The sequence below is a fragment of the Sus scrofa genome, chromosome X, assembly GCF_054392235.1.
Source record: "Sus scrofa isolate SSC_HxYL_T2T_F1_AM1 chromosome X, Sscrofa_HxYL_maternal_Yorkshire_Landrace_v2.0, whole genome shotgun sequence".
In the NCBI taxonomy this organism is placed as follows: domain Eukaryota; kingdom Metazoa; phylum Chordata; class Mammalia; order Artiodactyla; family Suidae; genus Sus; species Sus scrofa.
This window is the reverse complement of record NC_139401.1, coordinates 44,273,698-44,300,010: the sequence shown is the minus strand read 5'-3', so window position 1 is coordinate 44,300,010 and position 26,313 is coordinate 44,273,698. Positions and strand designations below refer to the sequence as shown.

General features: G+C 45.6%; 1 protein-coding gene and 1 non-coding gene across 7 annotated transcripts in view; one reads left to right on the top strand and one right to left on the bottom strand.

The window, feature by feature from the left end:
* Positions 1–26,313, top strand: part of LOC102166369 (uncharacterized) — a 344,509-nt gene that overhangs the window by 1,360 nt on the left and 316,836 nt on the right. For all 6 annotated transcript variants that reach the window (XR_014835321.1, XR_014835325.1, XR_014835324.1 and 3 more), the window contains exon 2: positions 1,237–1,340. Coding sequence is in view for 1 of the 6 variants with exons in the window: in XM_085007851.1 (XP_084863977.1) it covers positions 1,237–1,296 (60 nt within the window). In the remaining 5 variants the exon portion in view is untranslated. The remainder of the gene's footprint in view (positions 1–1,236; positions 1,341–26,313) is intronic.
* MIR9859 (microRNA mir-9859) lies at positions 22,112–22,191 on the bottom strand. Its single transcript, NR_128555.1, has one exon. It is a non-coding gene; the product is annotated as a microRNA mir-9859 (primary transcript).

The following is a 26,313-nucleotide window of genomic DNA, read 5'->3' as shown; positions in this document are numbered from 1 at the left end:
CTGGCCCCATCTCGCCTGGGGGTGGGGGTGGGGGGTAGGAGGTGGCGCTTGTGTCTTGGGCTTAAGGTACTGGAACTGGGCACTTGTCCTGGATAGACTGTGGGACGAGGGGCAGGCAAGACGCTGTGCGGTGCTGTCTGTCAGTCTCAGTTCACTCTGGAATCTCAGTGTCTGTCTGTCTTTCTCTCTCTCTCTCTTCTCTCCCCCCCCTCCTCTCTCCTCTCCCTCCTCTCTCTCTCTCCCCCCTCCTTCTCTCTCTCTCTCTCTCTCTCTCACACACACACACACACACACACACACACACACACTCACACACACACACCCAACACACCCTGTCCGTAGCCGGCTTGTCTCTCTGTCTCTCACACACATCCACACCCCACACACACACACACACACATGCACACACGCACACATGCACACACTGGTGTGGTCTCATTCCAGATTAACAACCGGATCTCAGTGTGAGATCTGTCTTTCTCTCACATACCACACACACACACACACACACACACACACACACATCCCCTCTCATCTCATGGCTGCTTTGACTCCCAGGTAGATAGTTGCTTTTGGATTTTTATTCGTTGCTTGTTCTGCTCATGGATTTTTCTTCATCGTTTTTTTTTTTTTTTCAAGAAAAAAGACCCACCTGTATTAAAACCTGTGGGTTGTCAGATCTTTTCAGCACTCATCCATATTCAAATCAAGAATAGGGCTTTATGGTGAAAATACCCCCACCTAATGCTCTTTCCATCGGACCAAGCTCTAGTGTGAGAATTAACATTATTATCATTTTAAATAAACATTTTACAACCATGTGACGAAGTATTCTTTGCCTGGATCGCTCCCTCTCTTCTCTTCGTGAGAACGCACAGAATTCTTAATACCCGATTCCCAAAGCGGTCAGGTCGTCTTCTCATTTTAAAAGACGGGTCTTGAAAGGGTTGTAGTTTGGTCATGAGGCTGGGTTCTGTGTGTCCATCTCTTTCTTTAAGGAACTGCTCAGAGTGGTGTTGATCTGAGACTTAGGTATGGTTCGAGTTCTAAACAATGTATCAGACTCTTAGGGGAAAGGAACGCCTCACACATTTTTTGCACAGAGGAGAAAGAACACTTTTCATGTCTCAGAGCAAATATTTTGCCACTTTTCCTCCATTCGTCCCTGTTAGATGCCTTAGAAAAGATGCGTGGTTGATGAATAATGCATGGCTTATTTCTCTTTTGCGTCTACAGGTGGCGGTGTGGAAGCCCAGCCAGGAGCTTCCAGGGGTGCTTTCCGAAAAAGAAGAGTGAATCCGCTGGACTAAGCCAGCACGGGATCTGAAAAACACCCAGAGGTATGTAGAACAATTCGTCCCCCTATCTGGCTTTATAATGATTGCATTCCCCTCTCTTAACATTTATATAGCCTTTTCTGAAGTGAAATGCATTTCGAGAGATTCTCAAAGGAGAAAACCAGTGGATTCTATTTCAGACAATGTATTTAAATAAAAAGGCTGCGTGTCTTTCTACTGCATGAGTTTTTATTGCTCTAAACAAGAGAGGCACCGTGTTTCCATGGTGACGGCGGGGCTTTGCCTCGAACAGGTTGTTGCTTGATGCTTTTAAAAACACTTTTCCTGAGTCTGCGTAAAAATGGTTCTGAAGAATTTAACTGGGGTCACTGTTAGCAAAGTCACCCTGTTGAGCCAACCTAATAAGAGCTGTGTTTCACCACCACTGTGTCTCGTTGGTGACCTGATGTCTCATTTATCAGAATACTGATGCATTTGGCAGCTTCTTTTAAACCATTGCTTCTGTTTGTAACCATCTTGTCATTTTTCTCCTCCTACTTTGCCGCTTTTCCAAGCCCAACGTCCAAGAGGTACCTTTATAATTCACCTACCTGACTCAACTAACGATGGGTTTAATAAGAAAAAAAAAGACGATCGGGTTCTCAAGTTCACAAAGTTTTTCACTGTGACACAATTCAAAAGAACTTGCCTTTGGTCATCATTAAAATAGAAAGTTTGGGCGTTCCCGTCATGGCGCAGTGGTTAACGAATCTGGCTAGGAACCATGAGGTTGCGGGTTCGATCCCTGGCCTCGCTGGGTGAAGGATCCGGCGTTGCCGTGAGCTGTGGTGTAGGTCGCAGACGCGGCTCGGATCCTGCGTTGCTGTGGCGGTGGTGTAGGCCGGCGGCTACAGCTTTGATTCAACCCCTGGCCTGGGAACCTCCGTGTGCCGTGGGTGCGGCCCTAGAAGAGGCAAAAAAAAAAAAAAAAAAAAAAAGTTTGGCATATTAAGACCCCTTTTCAACAATTGGGTGTATTTTAAGTAGTAGAAGAGGCAGGGGTGAAGGTGGGGGGAATTCACCTTCAAGGATTTTTTTTTTTTCCCCTTAGGTTTGTGGGCTGTAGCTAATGGTGCTTTTACAGGGAAGCTGAAGTTATTATTATGTTGGCTGTTAAAGACGACAAGGACGACAAGGCTTTCTCTTTGCTCAGGGGGTGTGTGCGTTCACACATTGTCAGAATGTGCTTTTTGACATTCTGCCTTTACAGCTGAGGAGGGGCTTGCTTGACTCCTGCCAATGAGGGTGTGAAACAAAGTCAGATGCTGTGCTTGAAACGTTTGAAAGGTCAGATTGGACCCTTCCCAGTAGAAGGCAAATTGGGAGCTCTGACTCAGAAAGTATAAACTAAACGAAAGACCAAAGGGTGGTTTCCTGGTAAGATCCCCCGAGTGTGGATTGGCTTTGGGAAGCCTTCATTATCTGACTCAGTAAACTGGGAAGTAACTAATAATCGCCCAACGTGGCTAAGAGGAATATCTAAGGCAGAAAAGAGCAAAGTCGAGGAGTTCCCGTTGTGGCGCAGTGGAAAACAGTCCGACTGGTATCCATGAGGATGTGGGTTTGATCCCACAGGTGCGGCCCTTTAAAAAAAAAAAAATCCCATCCACTAGTTTTGTCTGATGTTAAGCTCCATGTAAATAGAATCATATAGAATAGACTTGCGTGGGTCTGTCTTCTTTCATATGACATAATATCTTTGTGATATATCTGTGTTATTGTGTATATTGGTAGTTCTAGTCTGTTGTTGAGTAGGAATTCCCTTGTGTGGATATACAACAATTTCTTTCTTTCTTTCTTTCTTTTTTTTTTTTTTTTTTTTTTTTTTTTTTTTTTTTTTTTGTCTTTCTGTCTTTTTCCAGGGCTGCGCCAGCAGCATATGGAGGTTCCCAGGCTAGGGGCTAAATCAGAGCTGCAGCTGCCAGCCTACGCCAGAGCCAAAGCAATGCGGGATCCGAGCCACATCTGCGACCTACACCACAGCTCATGGCAACGCCGGATCCTTAACCCACTGAGCGAGGCCAGGGATCGAACCCGCAACCTCATGGTTCCTAGGCAGATTCGTTAACCACCGAGCCATGACAGGAACTCTGACCACAATTTCTTTATCCATTCTCCCATTGGATCTTTGGATTGTTTCCAGTGTGTGGCTAATATGGATAAAGCAGCTATGAATATTCTTGTTGATGATTTTTGGTGCACATGCTCACTCATTTTTGAGCGTATACCTAGGAGCAGAATTGCCAGGTCACAGGGTAGGCTTTTATTTAGCTTGAGCGGATCTTGCCAAACGGGTTTTTCCAAGGTGGTTGTACCCGTTTAAACTCCACCACGGGTGTACAAGAGTTCCAGTGGCTCCACGTTTTCACTGACACTTGGTCTAATCTTGTTTTTTTTTAATTTTAGCTCTTTTTGTTGAGGGTGTAGGGGCCTCTCCTTGGGGGTTTTAAAGTTTTTAAAAAATATAAAATTGTAGCAAAATATACATAAACATTAGTGGTATTAAGGGTATTTATGTTGCTGTGTAACCATTACCACCATCCGTCTCCAGAACACTTTGCGTCTCACAAAACTGAAACTGTACCCATTAAACCTTAACTTCTTCCCCATTCTCTGTTCTCCATCCCAGACAACCACCATTCTATTTTCTGTCTCCACAAATTTAACTGTTTGAAATATCTCGTGTGGGTAGAATCATGGAATATTTGTTCTTTTGTAACCAGCTTATTTCACTTAGCACAATATCCTTAAGGTTCATCCATGTTGTAGCCTGTGTCAGAATTTCCCCTCTTTTTTACGGCTAAATAATATTCCACTGTATGCATACACACCACATTTTATTGATCCCGTTGTCTTTCGGCGGACACTTGGGTTTCTGCTGCCTTTTGGCTATTGTGAATAATGCTGCTAAGAACACAAGTGTACAAATATTTCTTTGAGACCCTGCTTTTTTTGGGGGGGGGAATATATACCCAGAAGTGGAATTGCTGGATCATATGGTAATTCCATTTTAATTTTTCGAGAAACCACCATGCTGTTTTCCACAGCTGCTATGCCGTTTGACCTTCCCAATAGTGTGCAAGGGTTTCAGTTTTTCTCCATTCTTGCCAGCACTTGTTATTTTCTCAGTTTCTTTCCTTTTTTTTTTTTTTTGATAGTAATAAATGCGAGGTGGTCCTTATGGTCTTAATTTCTGTTTCCTGGTGAGTCATGTTGTTAAATGCCGTTTCATAGACTTATTGGCATTTGGATATCTTCTTTGTGAAATTCCTGTTAAAATCTTTTGCCCACTTTTGAATTGGACTCTGTTTCTTATTTCTTTGTTAAAGTTCTTCTATATTCTGCACACGAGTCCTTTGTCAGATATGTATATATATGTGTATTACAGATATTTCTCCCAGTCTGGCGTGCCTTTTCATTGTCTTCAGTGGTCTCTTTTGATGATTTTTAATGAATCCAATTATCAAGTTGTTTTTTTGTTTTTTTTTCCTCCCTCTCATGGCCGTTGCTTTTTGTGTTCTATTTATGAAGTCTTTGCCTACTTTGGGGTTATTTTTAAAAACCTTTTTTAGTCCCAGAAAATATATAAAGACAATCTGTTTGGAAGATGCAGTAAATGAACCAGAAGCAGATTTCAAAGAAGTACCCCAAGAATGAAAGTTAACGATGTTCTTGGCTGCAGCAGGTGCCAGAAGGGGTTTGAGAAAAAAGTGTGTTTTTTTTTTTTTTTTGTCTTTTTGTCATTTCTTGGGCCGCTCCCGCGGCATATGGAGATTCCCAGGCTAGGGGTCTAATTGGAGCTGTAGCTGCCAGCCTACACCACAGCCACAGCAACAAGGGATCCAAGTTGCGTCTGTGACCTGCACCACAGCTCACGGCAACGCCGGATCCTTAACCCACTGAGCAAGGCCAGGGATCGAACCCGCAACCTCATGGTTCCTAGTCGGATTCGTTAACCACTGCGCCACGACGGGAACTCTAAAAGTGTGTTTTTTAATACAATGCATGCATAGAGATGCTCTAACTCAAGTGGCTCCTGTTTCTCTTCCCCCCCCCCACCCCGCGCCCCGTCCACGTCCACTTGGGGCCTCTCAGAAGTGGAAGGAACCCTAGAGAGGGACCAATGGATGACTTGGCTAGAGGGAAGAACGTGGCAAAATGGTTGGCTTTCTATTTTTCCTTAATTCATAATCCATCCTTTCTGAATGATGCTTCCCCACCTGTCTTCCACCCCCAAGGATGGTTGCTGCTGTTTGGTGCTACTTCTTTCCTTTGCCTCTGAAATATAAGAGTCCACTTTGCACAAGTAACTTGGTCACCATGGGTGACCCATGATGTCTCTTGAACTCTTACACGAGGGTCCTCTGTCCCATGGGGGAGGGAAGATGGCTCGGGGTTATGACTAAGGCCTTTAGCTACCTGGGACTGAACACTTGTGAGGAAGAGGAAAGTTCTAGATGCAAAGCCGGCTCTCGGCTATGTTACAGTGGAAGGAGGAGGGCGAACGTGTGGCAAGTATCCGGTGGTACCTGTGACCTGCAGAAGACCCCTGAGAATCAGGTAGGGCTCAGCTGCTGTCTCAAGTTCAAATCTCTTCTGTTAAAATTTTTTTTTTCTTTTTTATGGCCACACCCGTGGCATATGGAAGTTCCCAGGCAAGGGGCAGCTGCAGAAATGCTGGATTCTTTAACCTACCGCGCTGGTCCAGGATCGAACGCGTGCCTCTGCAGTGACCTAAGCTGCTGCACTCAGATTCTTTCTTTTTTTTTTTTTTTAATTTTAATTTTAATTTTTTTTTTTTGGGGGACTGCACTGCGGCCTATGGAGGTTCCCAGGCTAGGGGTCCAATCGGAACTGTAGCTGCCGGCCTACACCACAGCCACAGCTACGCAGGATCCGAGCCGTGTCTGTGACCTACGCCACAGCTCACGGCAACGCCAGATCCTAAATGTACTGAGTGAGGCCAGGGATTGAGCCTGCAACCTCACGGTTCCTAGTCTGATTCGTTCCTGCTGCACCATGACGGGAACTCCTGCACTCAGATTCTTAACCCACTGTGCCACAGCGGGAACTCCCACAGGTGCCTTTCTGAAACACACGGGCTCTTCCTTTCCAGTTTGCTCTTCCACTTTGATGCCTTCATTAATATATGTGCTATTAATCTAGGATCCCAAAGTAGAAATCCCGGCACCGTCCTGGATCCTCCCACGCGACTTCTGTCACCCTCGCAGGCTGTATTTAGTTGGTTGTCAAGGCGGCTGGGTCCTTCTGTCTCTGAAACCTCTTTCAAAGGCATCCTCTCTTCCCTGCATCCGTTGCCTCTCCGATCCTCAGGTCCCCCTGAGGCTTGTAATAATAGCCTCCCAACTGAGCTCCGGGATTCTTACCCTCGCCTCTTAATCCCCTACTTGTCATCAGCTTTCTTTTCCTAAAACACAGATTTAATCCTGTCCTTTCCTACTTAAAAATGATTTGTAGCTCTCCACGCCCACAGGAGGCATCCAAAGCCTGTAGCATGATTTACAGTGCGACACCCTTCATCATGTGCCTTCAACCTGCTTTTCCTGCTCTGTCATCTGCCATTTCCTCCCCACGCTCCATCTGTCTTAAACTCTTTTCCATTCCTAGAACATTCCTTGAGCTCTTTCCTGCATCTTGTGCTTTTGCGCATGCTGTTTCTTCTACTTCTGATGTCCGCTCCTGTCCATTGTTGCCTTACTGGTTTTTCCTAAAAAAAAAAAAAAAAAAAAAAAAAATCAGGTCAAGGAGTTCCTGCTGTGGCACAGTGGATTAAGGATCTGGCTCGCCTCTGTGGCATTGCAGGTTAGATCCCCAGCCTGGTGCATTGGGTTAAGGATCCGGCTGCATCTGTGGCTCCGATTCAATCCCTGGCTTGGGAACTTACATATGCGGTGAGTGTGGCCGAAAAAGGAAAAAAAACAACAACAACCCAGCTGCAGTGTGGCCTCTTTGAGTGAGCCTTCCTATCCTCTAAGGAGACTCCTCTCCGTATAGTTAGAGGAATGACTCCCTGATTGCAGGCACTATCATATATTAATCTTTGCACCCCCGGAGCACCACTATAAATAGAGAAGGCTGGGAGCTGGGGGTTAATGGATGCAAACTATTGCTCTTGGAATGGATTTACAGTGAGCTCCAGCTGTGTAGCCCTGAGAACTATGTCTAGAACCTTACTTGGCAGCATGACAATGGCAGAAAAAAATTATGTATATATGTATGTGCAACTGGGTCCCTATGCTGTACAGTGGAAAAAAAAAACAATAAAAAACCCCAAAAAACAAATAGAGAAGGCATTTAGCACATGTTCACTGCATGAATAATGCACGAAGAAGTCATCCTTACTATATCAGGTAGCTTTGGCCACTTCACAAACCACCAAAATATTGGTTCGGCGAGTGGTTTCAGACGATCAGCGTTTAGTTTGCTCTTGATTCTCTGGGTTGGCCGCATGGGCAGGACTCAGCTGGGCAGTTCTTTGGCTCTGGGCACGTTGTTTTGCCGGCTGGGTTGGAGGCTGGCTCTTCCAGGGTGGCCTCAGCTCCTGTCTGCCTGTTTCCTGATCTTTCCCCGGGCTAGCGCGGGCTTGCTAACAGCCTGGGTGGCAGGGTTCTGATAAGAGAGAGCACTGCAAGACCTCTTGAGGCCTAGGCTTGCAAAGTGGCACAGAGTCACTTTCCTCTGAGCTCTGTTTTCTGAAACAAGTCACCAAGCTAGGCCCTGATTCAGGAGGTAGGGAGCTAGAGGCCTTCCCTTGAAGGGAAGAGCTCCAGTCCTGTCTCCAGGGGCATAGGTAGTGGAGACTGATGGCAGCCATTCTTTTTCTTTTTTTCACACTTCACCTCCGAGCAGGAATAGGAGATGAAACTGGGCTTGGTCTGGAGGGCTGGTTTCCCTTAGATCACCAGCAAAGCGAGCTGTTTGGACCCCGACGAGCCGCATCTAATTTGCATCTAAGATGAGCCCAACCAAGATGGCCCCATGCTTCCTAATATCCTGCTTGGGTCCTCCCCTCGAGTCCTCTCTCCTTATCCTTTTATCCCAAGCATGTTTAAGACAGCCCCTCGTTGCCTTTGGGCAGCGATGAGGTACCACTGGTGCTGTGGGAGGGGGAAGTTGCCCTTCAGTCCTGGCGAGAGGAGACGTGGCAGTCGTCCTCCTTCATCCTGGAAGCTATCGGGGACCTTGTCGTTACGGAGCACCCTCGAGCATCTGCCATGGATGTGTCTCTAGTATCTGATGGAAGAGGCATTTGTGGAAAAGGGGAACGAATGTCAGCATGTAAAAAGAGAGCTGACTGCTGGGGGCTGTGCATTGGGGTTCTCCCTCGCCATGTGTGAAAATTGAAGCTATCCTCCTACTGGGAAGCAGGAGTCGTTTACCCAGGCTTCATGTTTGTGTGCTTTTCCAGCTGGTACAAACCATTCAGAGTGGAAACATGAATTTAAGTGATTCAGATTTACAACCTCTTAAAGGAGCCGTTCTCAGAAGGAGTGCCTTAGGAGGAACTCTCGTGGCAGCAGTACCCAGGTAGGGGTGTCGTTGAAATAGACACGAAGGGCGTATTCGTACATATGTTTCGTAAAAGGTACATGAGGTGACCCTCATTTTTCAGAGATGATAGAGTAACCATGGGTAGGTTGGAGTTTTTCTTCCAGCGCTGGGTTTTAGTACCCAGCTGTATGTTTTGGGAGAGCTGTGTGCAGTCTTTAAAGAAAACAGGAGTTCCCGTCTTGGCCCAGCGGAAACGAATCCGACTAGGAACCGTGACGTTGCGGGTTCGATCCCTGGCCTCGCTCAGTGGGTGAAGGATCCTGCGTTGCCGTGAGCTGTGGTGTAGGTTGCAGACATGGCTCGGATCCCGTGTGGCTGTGGCTGTGGTGCAGGCCCGTAGCTGCAGCTCCGATTCGACCCCTAGCCTGGGAACCTCTGTATGCCGCAGGTGCGGCCCTAAAAAGACAAAAGACAAAAAAATAAATAAAGAAAACATACATTTTATCTCATTCAAGCGTATAGCTACTAATCCTAGAGATCCAGATGAACTGTTAAGTGACCAAGAGGCCTAAAGGAATAGGAGACACTTAAAGGGCCTTAGGACCCCCTGTGACCTCTTTTTGATCTTGCCCGTGTGTTTTCCTCCCGCCTTGTGCTCCTGCGAGATGGGCCATTGACACAGACGCAAGAAAAAAGCACAACTCAAGAGATCCTCTGTCACAATAACAGATGGGCAACTATTTCTGGGTGAGAATAGAACTTTCACTGAGGTTAAAAAATATCTTCTAGGAGTTCCCGTCATGGTGCAGTGATTAACGAATCCGACTAGGAACCATGAGGTTGCGGGTTCGATCCCTGGCCTTGCTCAGTGGGTTAAGGATCCAGCGTTGCCGTGAGCAGTGGTGTAGGTTGCAGACGCGGCTCGGATCCCGCGTGGCTGTGGCTCTGGCGTAGGCTGGCAGCTACAGCTCCGATTAGACCCCTAGCCTGTGAACCTCCATATGCCACGGGAGCGGCCCAAGAAATGGCAAAAAGACAAAATATATATATATATCTTCTGGAAGTGTTCTCTTAGGGCAGGCTCATCTTTTCGTTTCTCGGAGAACAAAAGATTTTCGTGCCTCTCTCACTATACCCTATTTAGAAATCTGTTTCTCATGGAATCTCTGTATTGCATTTGCTGTTTATTTAAAATGACAACATAAATTGGAGTGGCTGCAGTTAAGGAGTGTTAGAAGACCACATGACCATGTTGAGCTCGAAAAATCAATATTGTTATCTGTTAATTTATCCAATCAGGGAATTAGCATTAGGGTTCTAATGGAGATAGCATTTATAGGTTACTCAAGCTTTGTTTTCCTCAAAGAGCTAGTTTGGGATCACAGATACTAGTGCGAAATAGTTTAGATCTTATATTCCTGATATGTTGCATAATGTGCATTTTCCTTCCTCCTGTGTATTTACTGATGTATAAATGCCTAGCCTGTGTGTACAGTACTATGTGGCCAGAGGAATACTGCTACTCTGGTTCCCAGCAGGGTTCTAAATAGCTGTGGGGCTGGGCACATTATTCTTATTGCTCTGGGCTTCTCATCTCTAACAAAAGGGTTGAATTGCTTATCTTTAAAGCCCTATCTTATTCTGACACTAAATCAGTCTTAATACTATGGTTGTGTTCTCCCCCCCCCCCCCCCGGTTTTAGTAAATTCTATTATAAAACTCTTATTGAGATTAATTTTTTTTTTTTTTGGCCATGCCTGCGGCCTGTGGAAGTTCTCAGCCCACGCAGCGAACCTGTGCCACAGTAGCAATCCAGGCCATAGCAGTTGATGTCAGGTCCTTAACCCACTGAGCCACCAGGAAACTCCCAGGATTAAATTTTTTTGGTTGTAGAAAATGTAGAATTACATTATTATAAGGTTAATGAAATGAGACCAGTGGCTAGGAGAAAACCAAGAGGCAAGAATCCATCGCAGTATTTTCAAACGTATGTTATTGTGGAATTTTCCAGTGTTTGGTCAAGAGCAGAATGACTCTGATCCTGCTAAAGAAGGTAAACTTCACTGTTGAGTAGGGTGCCTGCCCCCGCACTGTCTTTATCACAACCTCTTCAAGAATAGGGATGCTGGAGTTCCCCTTGGGGCTCAGTGGTAACAAACCTGACTAGCATCTATGAGGACTCAGGTTCGATTCCTGGCCCCACTCCGTGGGTTGAGGATCCGGCATTGCCATGAGCTGTGGTGTAGGTCGCAGATGCAGCTTGGATCTGGTGTTGCTGTGGCTGTGGTGTAGGCTGGCAACTGCAGCTCCGATTCAACCCCTAGCCTGGGAACTCCAATATGCTGTGAGTGTGGCTCTAAAAAGACAAAAAAAAAAAATAGCAATGCTAAATTGTATTGGACTGTTTGGGGCCTGGTACATGACTTCCTCAGTGCTTGTCAGGTTTTTTTTACTGAGCATTTGACATTCACATTCAGGTGTGATTTTCCTTATATTCATCCCGCTTTGGTCTGTTGACTTTCTTGAATTTGAAGGTTAATGTCTTTCATCAGTATTGGAAAATTCCCAGCCATCGTCTCTTCAAATATTGCTTCTGTCCTTACCTCCCCCTGGCTCTCCAGTTACATGGTCAGGAGACCTTTCACGTTTTTTTGATCTGTTCTTTTTCTTTCTTTCCGCTTTTCTTTTCTTCCTTTCTTTTTTCTTGTTTCCATTTTTGGCCGCCCTGTGGCATATGGAGCTCCCTGGCCAGGAATCAGCTCCCAGCCACAGCCTCCACCTGAGCCAGAGCAGTGCTGGATCCTTAACCCACTGTGCCAGGCCGGGGATCGAACCCAGGTCCCAGCACTCCCAAGATGCTGCTAATCCCATTGTGCCACAGCAGGAGCTCCTCACCTTTTCTATTTGAGTTTTAATGTGGGTGTTTTCCATTAACCTTTATCTTTCATTAACCTTTAAGGTGACTAATCCTGTCTTTGGCTATGTCTAGTCTGGTAGTGAACCCATCCAGTGAGTTAATATCAGACATTGTATTTTTCTTATTTTCAGATACTTTATTTTTTGATGATGTCCATTTGATGTTTTATATCGATTCTGGTTCTCTTTTGAAATTCATCTTTTCGTCCATTTCCTTCTTTTCGCTTTTTTTTTTTTTTTTTTTAAATCAGTTCATTTAAAGGTCTGGTCTGTGGAAACCAATAATCTGAGTCATCTGTGAGCCTGGATCTGTTGTCTTTTTTATCTCTTGAAGGTTGGTTACATTTACTTGCAGTTTTTCTCTTATGCCAGACACAGCGTGTGGAAGCATCTAGTTCTAGATTACATCTTCCTCCAGAGAGGATTTCCTTATTTTCCTCTTTTTTTTTTTTTTTTTTTTTGTCTTTTTAGGGCCGCTCCCATGGCTTATGGAAATTCCCAGGCTAGGGGTCGAATCAGAGCTGCAGCCACCTGCCTACGCCACAGCCACAGCAACACAGGATCCGAGCCACATCTGCAACCTACATCACAGCTCGCGGTAACGCCGGATCCTTAACCCACTGAGCAAGGCCAGGGATCAGACCGACTACCTAGTCGGATTCGTTTCTCCTGCACCACGACAGGAACTCTCTCCTCTGTTAAGTCGATAGAGTGAGCAGCTGATGGCCTTCACTCCATCAGGATTTGAGCTAAGTCAAGGCCAGGGTGCAATTTTAGGAGGACTCAACCCAGTTATGGGTGTCTATGCTCCTCAGGCATGCCCTCCCTGGGCATTTGGTTGAAACCTTAGAGGATCTTTGTTTTCTTAGCCCTGAAAAACCATGGGAGATTAAACTTTCCCCTTTTGCAAGTCTTGGGCTTAGTCTCCTGTCCCCTTCATTTCAAATTCTTGCAACTTTCCTTTTTTTTTTTTTTTTTTGGCTACACCCACAGCAAGTGGAAGTTCCCTGGGCCAGGGATCATATTCACTCCACAGCAGTGACCTGAACCACTGCAGTGACAACGCTAGATCCTTAACCCACTTCACCACCAGGGAACTCCCTTGCACCTGTCTTGGGGAGAAGCCTGGTTAGGTATTTGAGGCTAACCTCCTACTTTAGTAAAAACTTCATTTCTGACACACTGTGAAGCTCGAGGCTTCCCTCTGTCTTTCTGAAACCTTCAGCCTAATGTCTCAGCCTCCCTCTCACAGCTCCAGAACTGAACGCATGGCAGTTTTTTCCTATCTGTCACATGAGCCTTTGTACTTTCATCAGAAAGCTTTGCGGGTTTCTTTTCATTACTCGAAATCCTCTCTCCTGGTACATCTCTTCAGTAGGAGCCCAGAGTTCTCAAGTGCCCTGAGAGAAGATCAGCGATTATTTGCTCACATCAGAAGGTGGGGAGTTCCCCTTGTGGCTCAGTAGAAACAAGCCTGACTAGTAACCATGAGGACACAGGTTCGATTCCTGGCCTCGATCAGTGGATTAAGGATCTGACATTGCCATGCGCTGTGGTGTAGGTCGCAGATGCGGCTTGGATCCCGCGTTGCTGTGGCTGTGGCGTAGGCTGGCAGCCGTAGCTCCGATTGGACCCCTAGCCTGGGAATCTCCATATGTCACGGGTATGACCCTAAAAAGACCGAAAAAAGGGGGGTCCCTTATAGACTAACGGAAGACTCAGACTTTTTCTTCCCCCCTGCATGAGACCTATAAAATGGGATGTGCGGTTTCATAATCCATCATTTTCACAAACTCCTCTCTTTTTCTCCTGGAGTCTTTCATTTAAACAGTAAACACTTTTCAGCTTCGTGATAAAAAGACATTTTGGTAGTGGAAGCACCTGCTGACTCATTACAGTATTTCTGAAGGAAGAAGGGTGGGAATACTTAGACAGTGTGGTCCTCTTCCAAATATTTTCATTGCATTTTTTTCCCATTGTTTTTTTTTTTTCCCATTTTAATTTAGCTGGAAAACATTTTTTGTCGGGAGAAGATAGGAATGGAGGCAGTTTCAGTCAGTCGAAAAGTCTCTCAGATGGATTCCTGGTTGGCTGCCTTGACTTCTCTTTTGTACTAAGGTGAGGCGGGACTGTCATTACCAACCCTCCCATTTGGGAGAAGAAATTTGCTCCGACGAATTTGAGGACCATTAAGAGGCAGCATCCGTATGACTTGCACATGGAGAAAGGAGAGAAGGAGCCTCTCTGATTATTGAAATTGGAACCATTTCATTGTTAAGGAGTGATTCTGTTGCTCAGGAGCTGGGTAAGACCTGGCCAGGGCTGAGTGCTCCAGGGCTGGCGGGAACCTTGAGTTCTTGTGTCCGGCTCAGCCTCTTGTCGCTTGTCCCAGGAGACACCTGTTTCCTCATCCTGAGAAAGGAAAACATTGAAATAGATGAATTCTAGTCCCCTCCTTCTCTTTTCTCTTTGGATTCCGATCATTTCCTCGCTTGGAAATTAAGATCATCCTTGCCGGGAGTTCCTGTTGTGGCACAGCGGAAACGAATCCGACTAGCATCCATGAGGTTGCAGGTTCGATCCCTGGCCTCGCTCGGTGGGTTAAGGATCCGGCGTTGCCATGAGCTGTGCTGTAGGTCCCAGATGAGGCTCGGATCTGGCGTGGCTGTGGCTGTGGCGTAGGCCGGCAGCTGCAGCTCCGATTCGACCCCTGGCCTGGGAACTTGCATATGCCATGGGTGCAGCCCTAAAGAAGCAAAAAAAAAAAAAAAAGAAAGATTGTCCTTGCCTTTCAATAAATGGTGTTGCTGGGATCAATTTAAAAGAATAAACCTCTGCAAGCACTCATGAATTTTCTGTGTGTGTGACACAATTAACAAAAATAGCATTTCTGAATCCCGAGGACCTGGTTCAGGTACCTGGTTCGTCATTCGTCTGTTCTGGGGCCTCAGGCACCCCAAGAATGTCTGTCTGTAAGCTTCAGTTTTCTCAACTGGAAAATGATGGACTAGTCCAGCAGCCTTACCTGTCACCGGGCTGTTGTAACTAAGATGGTTCATGTGCGAAGGCTCTTTATAAACAGTAAAGAGCCATAAAAACCTCAGTTACCATTAGGACTGTAATGACATAGCCCTTGCCAGCAGCAACCATCTGTTTGTTTGCCGCTGTCCCTATCAAAAGTGAGGCTGTGAAAACAGCCCAAGGGGGTTTAAATGACATACACCTTGACTTTTGTTCCCATTTCACTTTTTCGGGTGGGGGGGGGGAAGGGGTAGGTCAGCTGACAGGTGTTTAAGGTCTAAGCTCTTTCTTTGAAACCATTGAAATGTAGAGCTGGACAGGACAGTGGGGTTATTTTAGCAAATCCCCCTCTTGTAAAGATTCAGTGTAGGAAGTTTAACTGTCTGACTTAAGGTTAAAAGAGCTGCTTCAAGGTAAAACCACAATTAAGACCAGTAAGTGTTCTCTGTTTAAACCCTGATTTGTTCAATGACTGCCACAATTTTGGTCAAGGACCAAAGTAATGAAAGAGATTTTGCTTCCGTTCAAACATTGGGATTTTCTTTTCTTTTTTTTTTTCTTTCTTTCTTTTTTTTTTTTTTTTGCCTTTTCTAGGGCCATTCTTGCGGCATATGGAAGTTCCCAGGCTCAGGGTCCAATTGGAGCTGTAGCTGCCGGCCTACACCACAGCCACAGCCACTCCAGATCTGAGCCACATCTGCGACCTACACCACAGCTCACGGCAATGCCTGATCCTTAACCCGTTGAGCAAGGCCGGGGATCGAACCTGCAACCTCATGGTTCCTAGTCGGATTCGTTAACCACTGTGCCACGACAGGAACGCCCCAAACATTGGGATTTTCCATTTCCTTTCTCTCTCACCTCCCGACATCTTTCTTTTATCATTCTTTCTTTTTTTCATTTTTTTTTCTTTTTTGCTTTTTAGCGCTGCACTTGGGGCATATGGAGGTTCCCAGGCTAGGGCTCCAATTGGAGCAACGTGGCAATGTGGGATCCGAGCCACCTCTGCCACCTACATCACAGCTCACGGCAACACCAGATCCGTAACCCACTGAGCGAGGCCAGGGATCGAACCCGCAACCTCATGGTTCCTAGTCGGATTCGTTAACCACGGCGCCACGACGGGAACTCCCCTTCCCGACATCGTTACTTCTCTTCTGCTTCACAGCCCCACTCCCGTTCTGGTGGTGGTCCCTCTCCCCACGTCAGAGAAGCAGGTCTTCCACCTCTCACCCAAAGCTGTCTCCCACATGCGATTTTGATTCTGATGCCGTTTGCCTCCTCCCAGATTTCTCTCAGCAGGTCTCCTATCTATGTCTCACACTGTCTTTCCTTCCCTTTCTGCTGGTTCTTCTTGGCCTATAAGGACCCAAGCTTGTTGTAGAATTTTTTTTTTAACTTTTGTCCTACACACTTACTTCTCAATACTTGGCTACCGGAAAAGGAAATTGCTAAGCAGTCACTGCTCTTTCAACTTTCATTCTTTTTCTTTTTTGGCATGCTCCTGTAGTATGTGGACGTTCCTGGACCAGGGATGGAACCTGCGCCATAGCCGTGACCTGAGCCACAGCAGTGACAATGCAGGATCCTTAACCTGCTGCACCACCAGGGAACTCCTTTTCTTTTTCTTCCCTTTCTTTCTTGTGGAAAATACACAGAAAACTTCCTCTCTTAACCATTTTTTGGGTATACAGTTCAGTAGCATTCGGGACATTGCCAATGTTGCAAAACCATCACCACGGGCCATCTCCAGAACTCTTTTCATCTTGCAAAACGGAACCACTATCCCCGTCGAACAATAATGCCCCATGGCTACCTCCCTCAAGCACTGTTCTACTTGCTGTTGCTATTTTTCCATGTATTCCTCATGCAGTACCATAGAAGCACAGTGACTGGGACCAGCAGCCATAGAAAACAAATGTATGGTTACCAGAAGGACAGGGGGAGGAATAAATCAGAAGATTGGGATTAAAATACACACACTGCTATGTAGGAAACAGAGAAACAGCAAGGACCTCCTACATAGCACAGGGAGCTCTACTCACCATCTCGTCATAAACTCATGCAAGAGAAGGTTAAACATACATATATATACATGTATGTATATATGTGTAGACATAGATATGTTTGACTGAATCCATTTACCATACACCTGATACGAACCCAACATTGTAAATCAACCATAGCTCAATAAAAATTAAAAAAAAGTCACCACTCTCCCCCTCTCCTTCCCCTGCCTCCCTATGGTCTTCTGTCTTTGGCTCTTTTTTTTTAATTTCCTTTATCTCACTCCCCACCTCTCTTGCCCCCTGCTCTGCCCCCCCCCCCATTCATTACAGTTTGTTTTCTGGCCTCTCTTGGGGACAACTTGCAACCTAGCTTCTGGGCACTTTTTCTTCCTTCTTTGGCTTTGATCCCTTCTTCTCAGAGGCTGGCTTCCTTCTCTACTTACGTTATTATTTTTTTAAATTTTATTGGAGTCTAGTTGACTTTATAGTGTTGTCTTAATTTCAGGTATACAGCGAAGTGAATCACTGATACATACACATATAGCCATTCTTTTTTCCCCATGTAGGTTGTTACAAACTATTGAGCAGATTTCCCTGTGCTATTGAATTTTTTTCCTTTGGGGGCCACATGTGCAGCATATGGAGGTCCCCAGGCTAGTGGTCATGTTGGAGCTATAGCCGCTGGCCACAGCCACAGCCACAGCCACAACCACACCAGATCCGAGCCGTGTCTGTGACCTGCACCACAGCTTATGACAATGCCGGATCCTTAACCCATTGAGTGAGGCCAGGGATCGAACTTGCGTCCTCATGGATGCCAGTCAGATTCGTTTCTGTTTCCGCTGAGCCACGACGGGAACTCCCTTGAATTTTTCAAGTGATGTTCTTCTGCCGTGGAATTCAGCTGCAACCTACCACTCTCCCTCCATCTATGCTCGCCAGCCAATTGGGGGCGCTGTTTCCTCACACCCTTGACACATCATGCTGAGCCTTGATGCCTTCAGCCCCTTGCTTCTCTTTTCTTCTTCCATAAACGTTCAGCCCAAATGCCTTCCTCAATGAAGCCTTCACCAGCAACCTCAGCCATAGCTCTGCAAGACTCCGGAAGTCCTTTGGGCAGCCCTGATTTTCCATCTTAGTGGGATTCCACTTTGCCCCCCTCCCCCTCTGAGTCAGTGAATACTTCCTGGGCAGGGACTGTGGGGGATTCGTCTCTACTTAGACTTGAAGACAGGAAGGAGAGCATTCATTCATTTATGCTTCCTATAGATGTTGGGGACATGGCTCAGATCGTCAGTGTTGAAAAATGAGACACAGGAACATGGGGAGATCTCGGCAAGGCTCTTTTACCTCTGCAGAAGGGTGCAGGCACACCATAAAGTGCGCGCGCCGAACAAAGGACCCTCCCCTATTTCTCCCGAAGGCAGGTGATGGACCTGTCCCCTTCCCATGGGTCAGGTCGGGGCACACATTCTTCCCGGTTGGCTAATTTGAAACACATTGTTACTGGGAGAAGAGGGAAAGGGGAGGGGTGGGGGTCACAGGAAGGTGAAACCGGTGCCAAATGGAGTCCCCAAGATATCCTTTGATAGAAAAGACATTATGTTCCTTTCCACATAGATAAGTGCTTTGCTGATTTAAGAGGCTGAATGTTGAACAGCCACGGGGAACGTCACCATCCAAGATCAGGAGAGAGAACTTCACGTGGTGTTGCGCTGGGGGAATCTGTGCTATCAGCCAGTTGATGAGATATTGAGTCATTTCATACAAAGTACCGCAGTGTGCTACGTAGAATTATGGCCCTCCAGAGATGTCTGTGTCCTAGTCCCTGGACCTGTGACCGCGTGAAATGGCAAAGGGGATTTAAGGTTGCAGATGGAATTCAAGGATGCGCAGCTGACTTGAAAATAGAGATGATCCTGGATTATCCGGGTGGGCGCAGTGTACTCACAAGTGTCCTTAAAAGCGGTGCGTCCTGTAGGATGTCCTTGGAGCTAAGTTCACGGACTGCTGAGGGTCTCACATGGCCTTGAATATCATCTCCGGTCAATGCGTCACTGGTAAATTCCTTTCTATAACAGATAAAATGGTATCAGTTTTCGGTGATATTAGCGGTAGTGAAAGGAAGGTACATTTGACAGAATGCTGATATGAATCAGGTGCTTTATGTCTATTACCAGAATGAATGTGCTATTTAAATAACCCAAGAAGTAGATATTATGAAGTCCTTTTATGGGTGAGGAAATAGACACAGAGTGGTTAACTTAACACAAGGTCGCCCCGCTAGTAACTGGCGACCCTGAGGTTTAATCGGTTTAATTGCACATAAAGAGAAACATTCTGCGGTGTGACGTTTTCCCTTTTGCGAGGCAGTCTCCTGGGTTATCCTAAAGGCAATTTTTTTTTTTTTTTGTCTTTTTGCCTTCTCTAGGGCCGCTCCCGAGGCCTATGGAGGGTCCCAGGCTAGGGGTCGAATCGGAGCTGAGGCTGCCAGGCTACATCACATGGTTCTTAGTTGGATTCGTTAACCACTGAGCCAAGACGGGAACTCCCTAAAGGCAATTTTTTTTTTTTTTTTTTTTTTTGTCTTTCTGCCATTTCTTGGGCCGCTCCCGCGGCATATGGAGGTTCCCAGGCTAGGGGTTGAATCGGAGCTGTAGCCACTGGCCTACACCACGGCCACAGCAACGCGGGATCTGAGCCGCGTCTGCGACCTACACCACAGCTCACGGCAACGCCAGATCGTTAACCCACTGAGCAAGGGCAGGGATCGAACCCGCAACCTCATGGTTCCTAGTCGGATTCGTTAACCACTGCGCCACGACGGGAACTCCCCTAAAGGCAAATTTTTAAAACGGCTTGCCTTAAGATTTGAAAGCTGAAGATGAATTTGAATTTTATCAAAGCAATACGACACTGTAACAGATGTAGAAAAAAGCGGACAACAAGTAACCCTAAATCCAACAAAAGCTTGATGATGTCCTGGTATATTTCAGCCCTTTTATTCCCGTGCCGTGTATGTTGCCGTTGCTCACAGTTGTAATCATGGCCACATTATCCTTTTTTCCTTGTACGTCCTATAGTTGTTCATAGTTGTTCGTATCATGTGTCTTTATTATCTTTAACAGACAATAGGTTGTTTCCAGTTCTGATTAAAGGTAATGCTGAAAGAACAGTTAAGATCTGGGACAGGCTGTTCTCTTGACGGAGAGCCAGGAACACATCCAAACCACGCAACACAGTTAAAACCCCTGCTCGGGGAGTTCCCGCTGCGGCACAGTGGGTTAAAAATCCAACTGCAAGGGCTTGGGTGGCTGAGGAGGCACCGGTTCGATCCCTGGCCCGGCTCAGTGGGTTGAAGGATCTGGCCTTGCCAAGCTGCCGCTCTCATTCAATCCTTGGCCTGGGAACTTACATATATGCTGCAGCTGCAGCCATAAACGTAAGTCAATGCATGAATAAATACACAAAGCCTCTGCTTGGAGGTGTTTGGCATCTTATCTGCTACCCATTTCCATTGGGCAAAGTGTGTCACAGGGCCAAACCCAAAGTCACTGGAGCAGGTGCCTGTACTTTCCCCCCTTTGATGATCCACGGGGGAAATGACATACTGAAAGCACCCTGCACTTTGCCAGCCACATAGTAAGTAGGCTGCCAGCCAACGTTAGTTTCCTTTAGAGCTGTACTTTTTGCCCTGGTCCTGAATGTGCTATTTTCGTGCCCCTGTTTGGCTGGAACTTGGCTTTCTTGGGTTTTACCTCAAAAGGTTGCCAATGTGGATTTTCAAGTCATGAAAGAAAAGATCGGCCTAATTTGTGGATTATTTGTTGCAGTCCCTTGAAAAGGTGTATAGTCACCTGAGAGCGCATTTACAATTTTTGGCCCCTAGGAATTCCCAAGGGGCGGGCATCAACATTGCCCAGGAGAGTGTGTATCCTTTGATACTTAAAGGACGGTCCAGGGGCCTTCAGCATCCCCATCACCTGCGGGCTTGTTAGTAGTGCAGCATCTTGGGTCCCTCCCTCAGACCTACTCAGTCAGATTCTGCATTTCAACAATACCTGCAGGGGATTCGTATGTGCATTGAAATCTGAATAGCGCTGATGTAGATGGTTCTTAGAAATGTTGGTTGTTTTTTTTTTAAAGAAAACATTTTCTTTTTGAATTATTCTTAATTTGCCTTTGAATTTGACCCGAAAGACTAAATCTGTAACAAAAAAGAAATGAGCGTATACAGTATTCAAAACAGGCGTAGTTACCATAGTAATGATTTAGAATAACTTTTTTCCACTTCTAAGAAATATATTATTTTACCTGGAATGTTGACTCTTGACTACCAGCCATTGGGCCAGGACATTTTGTTGGGTTTATTGGCATTTCAGAAGGTTTGCTTAGATTTTAGGAGATCAAACTCAAACAATATTACAAGTAATCTGACATGTAACATTTAGAGTCTTTGGAACAAAAGGATAATTCTTGAACCAAAGAATCTTTTGTGCTCCCTGTTGCTGTTCTTTGATAGTTATCTTGTTCTTGAATTTCCTTATGTGCAGATTCAGTGTCAGAGGGCCTAACTGCCTGGAGGCGGGAGCATATGGACACTCAAGGAAGCTGTGCTTAAAATTCCTTTCCAGGAGTTCCTCTCGTGGCTCAGTGGACGAACCTAACTAGTATCCATGAGGACTCGGGTTCGATCCCTGGCCTCGCTCAGTGGGTGAAGGATCCGGCATTACTGTGAGCTGTGGTGTAGGTCGCAGACACGGCTTGGATCCTGTGTTGCTGTGGCTGTGGTGTAGGCCAGCAGCTGTAGTTCCGATTGGACCCCTAGCCTGGGAACCTCCATATGCCGAGGGTGTGGCCCCAAAAAGACAAAAAAAAAAAAAAAAAAATTCCTTTCCAAACTCAGATGCCCAGCCAGTGTGTAAGGCCTGGTTTTAGGGCAAATCTGGACCTGTTTTTTCAGTGACGTTTTATTGGAATTCAACCACGTCCATTCACTGACTTAATTGTCTATGGCTGGTGGCACCATATAATGGCAGCAGAGTGGCAGGGACCACTGTAGGGCCTGCAGGCTTCAACTATTTCCGATGTGGCCATTTACAGAAAAAATTTGTCAATTCCTGGTATCGATAGTGAAAGATGGCTTTTTGCACGTGTTTGAAATTCTTGAAAAAGGAGTCTGAAGGATCTTGATTTTTTTTTTTAAATTAAATGAGTCCATCTGCCATTTAATAGATTGTCTTTTTCTTTCATTTGTCAGAGTTATGTTGGCGTTAGGGCCCTGACCACAGGTTCAATTAACTTTGCCACTTGGGGACCTATTTTAAGTCTTCCAACCGATCCTTTTCAAAGTACTGAAGACAGGACTCTGATCAGATACCAACTGTACCACACAAACGTGGTAGTTCCTCAGTGAACTGTGTGCGTTTTTTTTTATATGTTTCGTGGAGGTATATCCCTTCTCTTGTGGAGTGACTATTTTCCCTTCAAACCTACCCATCTGAGGCTCTTCCTTCTTTGCGGTGGCACCTTGTGGTGGGCTCTCTGTTGAACTCCTACCCAGCTTAGTCATTGAGGAAAGTGAATCAGCCATGGGGTGAGTCATTGCAAACCCCACTCCGAGTAAGAAACCCCGTCATGCACCTAAGAGATCATGAATCATGAGGCTGGGACAACCTGCTGGTGGGTGCAATTGGGGAAAAAAAAAAATCCCCTCTTCTGATTCCAAACCCCCTTTCCTCCCACTGTACATGGGCTCGAGGTAAACATTTAAAACAAGAATGAAGGCCTTAGTCATGAGGGCTTTTTGTAAGGATTTAGTCCTCATTTACACTTTTAAAATTGTTTTTAGGAGTTCCCGTCATGGCGCAGTGGTTGGCGAATCCGACTGGGAACCATGGGGTTGCGGGTTTGGTCCCTGCCCTTGCTCAGTGGGTTGACGATCCGGTGTTACCGTGAGCTGTGGTGTAGGTTGCAGACGCGGCTCGGATCCCGCGTTGCTGTGGCTCTGGCGTAGGCTGGCGGCTACAGCTCCCATTCGACCCCTAGCCTGGGAACCTGCATATGCCGCGGGAGCGGCCCAAGAAATAGCTAAAAAGACAAAAAAAATTGTTTTTAAAGTTTTATTGAAGTAGAGTTAATTTACAGTGTTGTCATGATTTCTGCTGTGCAACAAAGTGGTTCGGTTATACCTAGGCACACGTCCATTCTCTTTGAGATTCTTTTCCCACATAGATGATTGCAGAATACCGGCTCGAGCTCCCCGTGCTACAGAGCAGGGCCCCATTGGCTGGTTAATTTACATTTTAGTTCAATATCTTTCATACTTTGTTCTGTATGGTTGTATGTATAGATATATTTTAAAAATAATATACGTGGAGTACCCATGGTGACTCAGCGGAAACGAATCAGACTGGCATCCATGAGGATGCAGGTTCGATCCCTGGCCTCGCTCAGTGGGTTAAGGATCTGGTGTTGCCGTGAGCTGTGGTGTAGGTCACAGACGTGGCTCGGATCCGGCGTGGCTGTGGCTCTGGCGTAGGCTGGTGGCTACAGCTCCGATTCGACCCCTAGCCTGGGAACCTCCATCTGCCATGGGTGTGGCCCTCAAAAGATAAAAAAGACCAAAAACATTAAATAAAAATAAAAATGATATACATATATGCATCTGTGTATATATCCACATATTCATGTGTGCATGCATGTGTGTGATAAATTCTGGTAAGTCTTGTTACTAAAGAATCGAAGAGAAGAGGCTGGGATTGTACAAGCTCTTTTCGCATCTGGACCCCTGTCTGACTGAGATGAATTCTCCTCAGGTAGGTGTTAATTCGTCACTTATTTATTAATCCACAAACAGAACCTTTGTGCAAAGACTCACGTCCATTGTCTCACTTTGCACTTATTTCTAGATGAAATGTTTGACAAAGCACAGCAGTCTGCCAATATTCCATTGATTCAGATAGCTACCAGAGTAACTGCTAAATTCTTATCTAAATATTAGAATATCCTCAAAGTCCTGCTAACGATTCTACCACGTATTTACAACTGTTGTCAGGAGAGAAAATGCGTATGTGCTGAATAATCAATTGTTGAGCCACGCATGCCGAGAATTAGGATCTTTAGCTCCAAAATACAGCAATAATGAGCAAAATTATGAACCAGGTCAGTGTGCTGGAGTTTTCACTAGTGCACCCGGATGAAGATAGAGAAGGATGTGTTATTCCTAAGAATTGACAGATCTGGGATAGATGCAGCACAAGTGGCGCTTTAGAGACGTTTGAAACTGTGTTATTCAGCTAAATGTCCCCATAGTTTAAAGATAAATTCATCCCTGGATGTTGCCAAGGATTCGAGTGCTCTGAGCAGCTTGCTGCAGAGATTTGTGCGGTTGCTATGTGCAGAAGCCCTAGAATAAGCAAGCGGGAAATAATATCGGGGTGGGTGAGTATTTCTATAGTAACGACTTCTTTTCTATAGGAGAAATTTGGAAGAGAAAGCAAGAAGCCCTAGAACTTGGGTAGGAAATAGCTTTTGCACAAAATGGGAAAGGCACGAAAAGAAAAGCCATGCTTTTGATCCCACTTATTTTATTAAGAATTCTTTATGATCTGGAGTAATTGAAACTGTTAACATTTCGAGTGACTTTCTAATGCCCTGTTTGGTTTAGATACCATCACCAGAGAAGGTGCAAAGCCCCGAAAGCAATGTCATGCCGTTTTCCATGTATTTTTCGTAGCATGGCAATACCAAAATATGCCCTTCCTGTGAAATACATTGTTCCATAGAGAAGATAATTTATGTCTTCTTAAATTCTGTTCTATCAGATAACTCTCTTGATCACGAAATTCTTTAAGTACAACCTGGATTGCTTGAGTTGCCGCTTGACTTTTCTTTTAGGTTTTAGTAGGATAGAAAAATGCCCACATAATTGTTAAAACCATTTTTTTTTTTTTTGCCGTGCCCATGGCACATTGAAGTTCTATGGCCAGGGATTGAACCTGTGCCACAGTAGTGACAAGGCTGGATCCTTAACCCACCAGGCCACCACGGAACTCCTAAAGCCATTTTTTTAACGTTATCAATGAAGTTCATTTCTCTTCAGGTCTAAACCATTTTTTGATAAAGAAGTACTGCTAGTTTCTTTGCCATCTTTTACCCTGGTGGTATCGCCCCTAGCTTCACATTAGAATCATCTGGAGAAGCTTTTAGAAAATATAGATACCTGTGCATCACCTTGAATTTCTGATTCGATTGGTTTGAGATGGACCATGGGTGTGTGTGAGTGTGTGTGTGAGTGTGTGTGTGTGTGTGTGTGTGTGTGTGTGTATTAAACTACCCATGAAATTATTATGTGCAACCAGGCTTGAGAATCACTATTCTAGGAGTTCACACTGTGGCTCAGTGGGTTCAGAACCTGACATAGTGTCCGTGAGGATGCAGGTTCGATCCCTGGCCCCGCTCCGTGGGTTAAGGATTTAGTGTTGCTTCAAGCTGCAGTGTGGTAGGTCACAGATGCGGCTTGGATCCTGCTTTGCTGTGGCTGTGGTGTAGAGTGGCAGCTGCAGCTCTAATTCGACCGCTGACCTGGGAACTCCCATATGCTGCAGGGGTGGCCTTAAAAAAGAAAAAACAAAAAGATTGCTATTCTAGACCCTTAACACATTATCCTGATAATCTGTAAAATGATGTAAGTTTAGGTAGATGCAGCAGCTCATGACCAGAGTGGTGGGCTCAGAGCTCCCTCCAATCCTGGGTTTCTGGGGTTCGAATCCATGTATCACAGGAGATGTCTCATTCATGGCTGTATTAGCCAACTTGTTTTGAGACCCTTAGCAAGAAGACACCTTTGTGAGGAAGAGGGCCTGATCTGGTGGGGCGATTTAGAGGTAACTTCACTCAGCAGAATGATGGACCCACCGTCCTGCAGTGAAGAGTTCCCATAAAACAATCTCACGAGCCAGGATTTGCAAGCAGATCTGTGTGTCTCAGATACATTCTTTTTCCATCTTATCACGCTGTTTCTCGCACGTTGAGTGGCTCTTCCATGGCCTTTGTAGCTCATGGCTTTGAATGTGTAGGAATAAGGTGGATTGAGAGGACGAGCAAGCCCAGGCTGCCATAGTGAAGACCTGTGTGTTTGTACACAATTTGGACTGATGTGAATGAGTGATGGTTATTGATGGAGGATATACACATCCTTAATGTTTTCAGCCTGTGAAGGTTCTTTATTATTTTTATGTAAAAGTTACACTAAGGTCATCTAACATAGACATGGAAGGGGGAGATAGATATATTCTTTTTCTCATTCTATCTTCCATCATGTTCTATCCCAAGAGATTGGATATAGTTCCGTGTGCTGTACAGTAGGAGCTCATTGCTTGAATGAAACTAGAGACTCTCACACTAGGTGAAATAAGTCAGAAAGAGAAAGACAAATACCATATGATATCGCTTTTATGTGGAATCTGAAATATGGCACAGATGAGCCTGTCTACACAACAGACTCACTGACATAG